This window comes from Daucus carota, chromosome 2, assembly GCF_001625215.2.
Source record: "Daucus carota subsp. sativus chromosome 2, DH1 v3.0, whole genome shotgun sequence".
Classification (NCBI taxonomy): domain Eukaryota; kingdom Viridiplantae; phylum Streptophyta; class Magnoliopsida; order Apiales; family Apiaceae; genus Daucus; species Daucus carota.
Window position 1 is genome coordinate 21754543 of NC_030382.2, and position 9229 is coordinate 21763771.

Consider the following 9229-nt stretch of genomic DNA (forward strand, 5'->3'; position numbering starts at 1 on the left):
TATTCCTTGTATGTGTGTATATATATATATCATATATTCCTTGTATGTATGTATATATATATATGTGTATGTATGTAATGTATTCCTATTTGAAAATATATCAATATACGATATATATATATACATATATATATATACATATATATATATATATATATATATATATAATTGACATGTTCTTTATCTCTCTTCACCACTTCTACAAAAAATTGAGGGGACAGAGTCGAACCGAGGCCACTTGGAGTATCAAAGAGCACGGGAAGAGAACATGTAAGAAAATGATGAATGAGGAGAAGCGGTGTTTGGTGAAAAAAATGAAGGAAACTGGGAGGTCAGCAAAAGAGCTGAGGCCGGGGTATTTTCAACCCCCTCTATGGGAAAATTTATTGAAGTACTGGGATAGTGAAGGTCACAAGCATCGGTCCCAGGTTGGAGCAAAGAATGGAGAAAAAATGGAGACCTTGCACACTGCAGGTGCAAAATCATTTGAAGCTGTTGTGAGAGGAATTGATACAACACCCCCAGAACCGTATAGCACAATTATAGGGATATCTGTTATAACTACGAAAATCACGGCTAGCTCTTAGGGGCTACCGTTGACATAAACTAACAAAACAAATGAGAAACAAGTGTGTTTAAGGGCTGAGCTTGCAAAGAACCAAACAACGAGGCAGAATTATGGAATTCCGTCCTGCAATTGCCCGGAAATATCTGTCACAAAGGTTACACGTGCCTCTCTTTAGAGTGTAGAACTCGTGAAAAATGATCCTAGTCCCTTTGCAAGGTGCCTACATACCCTATATTTATAGGGATCAAGCCCATGTAGTTCTTGATTTAGGACTCTGAAGAGATAAGCTCTTATCCCCTCTAGTTTAGGATAAAACAGCCTTCTTTCAGTAGTTATCCAGCGGTATCCCACTCCAAGTTGGTCACTTGAAGCCTTCATCTTCAATATATATCCGAATATATGTGAATTATCTCCCCCCGATCATAATTATCTTCATAATAGATGTATTTATCCCTTAATTCGTAGATAAATAATAGCTGATACACTCCCAATATGTCTCCAATTCGTCCTCCTAGAAACAAGGAAGAAGAGTCCTGTTTGGAGTCTGCCTGCCATTCTGCCCAGGCGGCGGAAGCCCTGCCAGCGGCATCCCCTAGCTGCACCCCATAACTGCAAGCCAGGACGCACTTAGCGGTAACCCCTAGCAGCGGTAACCCCTAAAGCGCCTTCAGGTGCAACCCCTTTCTGATGGCAGCCTTCATTATGCTCCCAGTGTAAGTCCATACACCTTCTTGTACATCTTCAATGATCCACCCAGCCATGGCGAAGCCCATTATTCTTAACCAAATGATTCCAATAAGCCCAAGTGAAGCCCAAATAACATGATGGGCCATAAAATAAGCCCAGGGAGATTTTATGGCACAACAACTACCCCCCGGTTCCTTGAAGTATTAAATACGAGAGGAACCTAAGAACGGTAACCCTCAATCATCCAGCTGCAAGCCCTTAAATTATGTTAGAAATTAATCATAAATTATTTCTAAGCTTACGTGAGCATAGCCCGGTGCAAGAAACAAGAAATAATTCAGACATAATTCCCACACATAATTATAAAACCAATTATATTAATTCGGTACAACCACCACAAGCCTTGAATATTTATCCCGAAATAATAAAAATTATTTTCCAAAAATATGTTCAAGCTTCCACAATTTTATTCCAACTTTCTAGCTTCCCGCGTATGCCATGTCAGTTTGTGATAAGGCTGATCCCAAAGATTTCGGGGTTTAATTTAAATTCAAATTGATTTGAATTGCAACAGAAAATCCCTAATTAGGTGGTGCAGCCGTAGAGTCCTAGCCTGCCTCTACCTCTTCAGCCACCCACCTAGGCCTCGGGAAGCCCTGCGTCATCAAAGCCTTCTCCACGCCAAGCCAGTCACGGCACGCCACCTGGCGCAGCTGTCCCCCACTTCCCACAGCTATATATACACTCACACTCAGCCTTGTTTCACTTTTCTTTTATCTCTCAAACACTTCACTCCACACTCGCTCCTCCGACCGAAGCACTTCCAGGCGCGCATTACTCTTTCTCACCGGCGTTCACTTCTCCGTCTTCGTTTCCAACTTCCGACTAAAGGTATGCTCTCCTTGAGCCTTCGTTTTTTCCTTTTTTTTTTATTCGCACCATGTCTGCAACTAATCGTTTATATGATCCATGCCTATATGCCTCCTTTTCTCTTAATTGTTCACCTCGGTATGCGTGCACACACCCACATTTACCTTGCTTGATGTTATTATGCCCGATTGAACTGCTAATTTGCCCTGCATGCCAGTTATAGTTAAGCATGTACACTCATCCTTTAAATATACACACACCACTGGCTTTAATTGACCCCGATTAGGCCCTGATTGTTTCCCGACTGGGTTATCGCCCTTGGTGTTGTCGCATTGCTTTGAGGCCATGATCGTAACCCTAGATTGTAAACCCTAGGTTCCCAATCGCCTCCAGGGGGACCCCTCTTTCACAATCGAACCCCTGTTTTTGTGCCCTTTATCTGCTGTGAATGTATTGTTTGGTGTGATTTGCTTGCCATACTCGTTTAGCTGGTATCTTAGGATTGTGATTGGGCGTTGATTGTTGTGGTTGAGATTAGGGTTAGGATTAGGCTTCCCGCTCCGGGTCCCTTGTTGGGCTTCCCGAAGAAGATGAACCGTCCTCCGTGGCCTGTGCTACTTCCTGTGAGGGATGTAGTCCTCTTACACTTCAGGGCTCCAACTGAAGCCTTTTCATTCCTCCTTCACACCCGTAGGGCTCCACCCTTGCAGCCCCGTCTTCCGCAAACCCTTTCTCCTTCTTCCTTTTTGTTTTTTTCTTTCTCTCGACCGCTCCTCATCTTGCTGTGTCCTTTCGTTAACCCATCCTTTCCTATTGTAGATGTCTCAAGGATCCATGTCCTCACACTCTTCTCAGTCTGCCACCAGCAAGGCTCCCGTTGTTGCGGTTGACACGGGATCCTCCTTTAGCCAGGACCTTCAACCTGCCCGGCCCAGTTTAGGGGTTAGCTCCAGAACCCGCTCCAGGCGCAATTTGGTGGTGAAGGAGCTCAACTGGACCACCTCTGAGTCCAGTAAGGCGGATGGGACCTCGGGCCTCCCGCTGGACCCTGCTGCTGAAGCCCTCGAGGGGAGCCCCGAGGAGGCTGAGCGGGAAGCTGAGGCTTCCGTGGAGGTGATCGAGCCTCCAGCTGTAGTCCTGGCCTGCGAGCATATGGACTCCATCATGACTCCTGTTCGGCTGCAGTCCTTATTGGAGTCCTGCAACCCTGGCTGCACCTTGGGGATCCCGAAGCCAGGAGAGAGGTGTCACCGCTTTGACACCCTCAAGCCAGGCACTGGCTACCCCAAAGCCGTGCTTTCCGCCCAGTTCTTCAGGCTGGGTTTGTCTCTTCCTCTCCATCCTTTCATCCTGGAGGTCTTGGACTTCTATGAGGTCTCCCCCATGCAGCTCACCCCCAACTCCTACCGCATGGCGGTCTGCCTCTACATCCTCTATGACATTCACCATGGGGTGAGGATGTCTGCTTTGGAGTTAGGCTGGTTCTTCCAGCTGAAACTTACTGGCAGGACCCCAGGGTTCTTCTACCTCACTGCCTGGAACACCCACCACAAGAAGGGCATCAAGGGCAACCGCCAGTCAATGTCGGACTGGCAGAAGCTCTTCCTTTACTGCTATGACTGCCCAGTCTACAGGAAGGACTTCAATCTCTCCCCCAGTAAGCCAGCTCTTCCTTAATCCATTGTCTAGTTTAGCCCTTTAGGGTTCCCGTTTAGTTTCCTTATGCTTGTATTTGTTGTAGACATGCCAGTGCAGACTCCTCTGGCGGGGGAGTCCCTTGAGAGGGCCAAGCATGTGTTGGGGCTATCCACCGGGCTAGGTGATGGCTCCAGCCTGCTTACTCCAGAAAATCTGGAGAGGCTCGGTTTTTCCACTACGGTGGTAGATGCATCCCCCGTTGACGAGGGGGGTGCAGATGTGGAGGCGACGGGAAGCCCAGGTTTCCTCTTAGCTTGCACCTTACATGATATTTGCTTTATAAATTTCCTTCCTGCATGCTTTATGATTTTTATGCCATCTGCTATGCTTGTATCTTCCCATATTCCCATATATGCCTGTATATTGTCTAATTGTTCCTCCTTGTCTTTTTCCACAGATATGGCTGCCAACATTCCCAAATTCATCAAGCGCTCCACTAAATACGAGGATCTGTTCGGGGAAGCCTCCGATTCTCAGGCTCCTCTCTCTGTAAAGCCACTTTCCCAGCTCCCTTCCCCCTCTCTGGAGCAAAAGAAGACCTCCTCCGGGGGTCGCAAGCGGGACCCCTCCAAGACTGCTGAGGCGGGGTCTTCAGCTGAAGGCCGTACAAGCAAGAAGCCCAGGTTAACCTTGGCCCGCAGCTCTCCCGCTTCCTCCTCTTCTCAAAAGACTCAGCTCTTTCAGCGGATTCTCTCCGACCAGGTCCCCGAGGCTACCGTCCGGGAGTGGGACAGGCTTTCAATAGCCGAGGCCACCCGTGACAAGGTGGTGGCCAACGCTAAGAGCCTGTTCCTCGATCTGAAGATGGGGGAGCATGTTGCTGACACAGCCCGGGTCAACGAGAAGATGAGGGCGGATCTGAAGCAGGCTAAGGCGGACCTGGCTTCCGCTGTCAAAGACAGAGATCTTGTGCGGAAGGCCAACCAGGAGCTGAAGGAGGCTGAAGCCAAAGTTCGTGAGGAGAGGAGGAAGGAGGACGCCGTGAGGCGTTCCTTGGAGGAGGAGACGGATGGCCTGGGGAAGATGGTGAAGAGGCTGGAGGGCCAGGTGAAGGAGCTGCAGGAGGCGGCCGCCGCTGCAAAGGCGACGAGGAAGGAGCGGGAGGCCGCTGTTTTTGAAGCCGGAGTTGCCGCAGGGGTCAAGGACTGCGTGAAGTCGGCCTACCGCTTCTTCCCCGACAACGATTGGGCTAAGTTGGGGCCTGATGCTGCGGTAGCCCTGGAGGAGGCGAAGGCCGAAGATGCTTCTGGCCAGGAGAAGGTTCCAGCGACTTCCCAAGGTTTCTCCGGGGGTGGTATTGAAAAGAGGGGTGTGGCTGAAGACGAGCCGAAGCCCGTGGAGCCAATCTCTGCGGGAATTGAGGTGACGCCCCCGGAAGGGGTTCCAGTCACAACCCTAGCGACCACCCTGGCTCCGCAAGACATCCTCCCTGCTGACGAGAAGGGCTCCTCCTCTCCTGCTTCCTGATCTTCCCTCCTCCTTGTTAATCAAACTTTTATTTATTTTCTTTGTTAATCCCGAATTTGTGCGTGGCGCTTGTCGTCACGAATTGAATATTATTTTTGGATGAGGGTGCGGGCACCTCCGAATGCTCCGCAAGACATTTTTTTAGTGCTACAAGGGCCTCCCCCTGTTGGTGTGGGGAGGAATTTCCCTTGTAGCTTATTTTATATGTAACTGCTTTCATTTCTTCATTCCTTGCCTGGTATTTCCTTGGATATTTTTGCGTTGGTCGCCTAACTCTTCCATGCAGGTAGAAAAGATGAATATAGGGGATAACCCTTGTATTGAAAGTGTACACATTGTCCACCTTCTGGGGGTTGCGACCCTTGGGGCCTTGTTCTTCAAGGTTGTTTCCTTCTTAGCGAATGTATGTTACTGTATGTGTTAACTCACGAATAGCGTACATAAAAGCACTTGATTTTTCCTTGTAATACTCCGTTCAAGCATAGTTGAATCCGATCTCACATGTGTGAGAATCTAGGAACACCCTTGGGCTTAAGCTCCAAAATGACCCCTAGGTGTAAGCCTTTGAAGTAGTCTCCAAGTATAAGTTTTGAGATAATCTTATAGCGTAGGCCTTGTAATAATTCCTCCAAATAAGTTCTGAAGTAATTCCACCAAGTTGGCCTTGTAACAACGTCACCAAGTGAGCCTTATGAGCCTGGATAGGCTTTAAACTTGAAAGCCGCGGTAAGCCTTCGGCCTTGAAAGCCTCGAAAGGCTTGAAACCTTGAAAGCTTGAAAAGCTTTCGCCTTGAAAGCCTTGATAGGCTTGAAACCTTGAAAGCTTGAAAAGCTTTAGCCTTGAAAGCCTTGATAGGCTTGAAACCTTGAAAGCTTGAAAAGCTTTAGCCTTGAAAGCCTTGATAGGCTTGAAACCTTGAAAACTTGAAAAGCTTTAGCCTTGAAAGCCTTGATAGGCTTGAAACCTTGAAAGCTTGAAAAGCTTTAGCCTTGAAAGCCTTGATAGGCTTGAAACCTTGAAAGCTTGAAAAGCTTTAGCCTTGAAAGCCTTGATAGGCTTGAAACCTTGAAAGCTTGAAAAGCTTTAGCCTTGAAAGCCTTGATAGGCTTCAAACCTTGAAAGCTTGAAAAGCTTTAGCCTTGAAAGCCTTGATAGGCTTGAAACCTTGAAAGCTTGAAAAGCTTTAGCCTTGAAAGCCTTGATAGGCTTGAAACCTTGAAAGCTTGAAAAGCTTTAGCCTTGAAAGCCTTGATAGGCTTGAAACCTTGAAAGCTTGAAAAGCTTTAGCCTTGAAAGCCTTGATAGGCTTGAAACCTTGAAAGCTTGAAAAGCTTTAGCCTTGAAAGCCTTGATAGGCTTGAAACCTTGAAAGCTTGAAAAGCTTTAGCCTTGAAAGCCTTGATAGGCTTGAAACCTTGAAAGCTTGAAAAGCTTTAGCCTTGAAAGCCTTGATAGGCTTGAAACCTTGAAAGCTTGAAAAGCTTTAGCCTTGAAAGCCTTGATAGGCTTGAAACCTTGAAAGCTTGAAAAGCTTTAGCCTTGAAAGCCTTGATAGGCTTGAAACCTTGAAAGCTTGAAAAGCTTTAGCCTTGAAAGCCTTGATAGGCTTGAAACCTTGAAAGCTTGAAAAGCTTTAGCCTTGAAAGCCTTGATAGGCTTGAAACCTTGAAAGCTTGAAAAGCTTTAGCCTTGAAAGCCTTGATAGGCTTGAAACCTTGAAAGCTTGAAAAGCTTTAGCCTTGAAAGCCTTGAAAGGCTTGAAACCTTGAAAGCTTGAAAAGCTTCCTTTCCCACCGGTGCAGCCAAGTTATCAAATTGTGTTGACGAGTTTTAGTGTTTTTAGATTCCCAAATTTATTATAATTTTAAGCCAAATGAATAATGTTAATGATACGCCTACTACCCCCGAGTTCTTTAGCATAATTTTAATTATGGTGGAGAACTAGATGCAATTGAAGCCCTAAATAATTTTTAAAGCATACATGAAGTATTCAATTAACAATCATGGTAAGCAAGCATACACAACATTTTCATAACGGAAAGCTGCAAAATTTTATTGGATCACATGGTAAAGATTGACACAGCATAATATTGGGGGGTGTAACGACACTACCCCCCGAGCGTCTTAACAAATAAAGCAAATAGTAGCCTGATAATTCTCCTAAAAGCATAGCGATTACAACTAATAAATCGCCTTTATTTCCTGACCCTTAAGCCGAAGCCTACGAAAATACTACCCGGGTGAAGCTACTGGTAATACCTCTTTAAGTGTTGGGCATTCCATGCCCGTGGTATGAGTCTTCCATCCATGTCTGTGAGATGATAGGTACCTTCCCAAAGCACTGTTTTGATGATATATGGGCCTTCCCACTTTGCACCGAAGGCCCCATGAGCTGGAACCCTCATGTTAGGCATCATTTTTCTGAGAACTAGGTCTCCCGTTTTGAGGGGTCGAGCCCTAACTTTCTTATCGAAGTATTTACGGGTCCTCTGTTGATATGCAGCAAGTTTTAACTGAGCCGTATCTCGTACTTCTTCAATTAGATATAAGTAAAGCCTGTGGTTGACTTCATTATTCTCAGGGTCGTAGTTATCCCTTCGAAAAGATCCTGCTCCAACTTCCACGGGAACCATGGCTTCACACCCGTATGTCAGGGTGAACGGGGTTTCGCCGGTGGTTGACCTTGGAGTGGTGTTGTAAGACCACAACACCATGGGAAGTTCCTCCGGCCAGCATCCCTTTTTCTCTTCTAGTTTGGCTTTCAGGGTGTGCTTGATAATTTTGTTTACGGCCTCCGTTTGACCGTTGCTCTGAGGGTGGCACACCGCGGAGAAGCCTTTCTTTATGCCAAGGTTTTCACAGAAATTCATCATTTCATTGCTGTCAAACTGTTTCCCATTGTCTGATATGAGCTTGTAGGGAACCCCGTAACGACAGACGATTGCGCGACAAACGAAGTCTACCAACTTCCTTGCAGTGATGGAAGCTAGGGGTTCAGCTTCAGCCCATTTAGTAAAGTAATCTACAGCCACGACTGCATATTTCACCCCTCCTTTCCCCTTTGGTAATTCACCAATCAGATCTATACCCCAAACAGCAAACGGCCAGGGGCTTGTCAGGGTCTTCAGGGGTACAGCGGGGCTTTTGTTTGTATTAGAGAACCTTTGGCAACTGTCACAGGCCCTGGCGAAGGCATGAGCATCCTTGTGGAGGGTAGGCCAGTAGTAGCCTTGACGGAGGATTTTGTGAGCGAGGGAGGCACCCCCCGAGTGATTCCCACAGATTCCTTCATGCACCTCGCGCATAACGTATTCACATCTTATCCCAGCGACACACCTGAGGAGGGGCCGGTTGAATCCCCTTTTGTAAAGGATTCCATCATAAATTACATACTGGGCAGCCTTGTATCTCAATTTCCTGGCCTCATCCTTGTCTGTAGGCAGGGTTCCGTTGGCTATGTATTCGTGGATTGGGGTTGTCCAGAGGTTAGTCTCATCAGCTTCAACATCCATGACTTCAATTTTGGGGATGCTAGGCTGATACTGGATTTCGAGGAGGATCACCCCGAGCATGTGTGCATCCCTCTGAGAGCCTAATTTGGCTAAGGCATCGGCATCTGCATTCTCAGACCTTGGTATTTGCTCTAGCTTGATTTCCCTGAATTTCCCGATTAGTTCCTGGGCATACCGCATATAGAGATCGGTGCGGGGACCCCTAGCTTGGAAGCCTCCTCGGATGTGCCAGACTACCAGCATAGAATCACTGTAAACATTCATGTTTTCCACTCTCATTTCCAAGGCCAGCTTCAGGCCAGCTATTAGGGCTTCATACTCCGCGTCGTTGTTAGTGGCATTGAAGTCGAAATGAATGGAGCTTTGCAGCTTATGGCCTTCCGGACTGACTAAGACAATGCCAGCCCCGGCCCCATTTCCATTTAC

General features: G+C 47.0%; 1 protein-coding gene across 1 annotated transcript; it reads left to right on the plus strand.

Moving 5' to 3' along the window:
• The first annotated feature begins 278 nt into the window (after positions 1–278).
• LOC108203253 (uncharacterized) lies at positions 279–5290 on the plus strand. Its single transcript, XM_064086748.1, has 2 exons — positions 279–474; positions 4221–5290. The coding sequence occupies exons 1-2, from the start codon at positions 279–281 to the stop codon at positions 5288–5290; spliced, it is 1266 nt and encodes a 421-aa protein (XP_063942818.1).
• Positions 5291–9229: the final 3939 nt, after the last annotated feature.

Excerpts from the sequence above, each read along its gene's own strand:
- LOC108203253 (XM_064086748.1), top strand. The coding sequence starts at position 279 with ATGATGAATGAGGAGAAGCGGTGTTTGGTGAAAAAAATGAAGGAAACT. Across the intron at positions 475-4,220 it reads GGAGACCTTGCACACTGCAG|ATATGGCTGCCAACATTCCC; the intron begins GTGCAAAATCAT and ends CTTTTTCCACAG.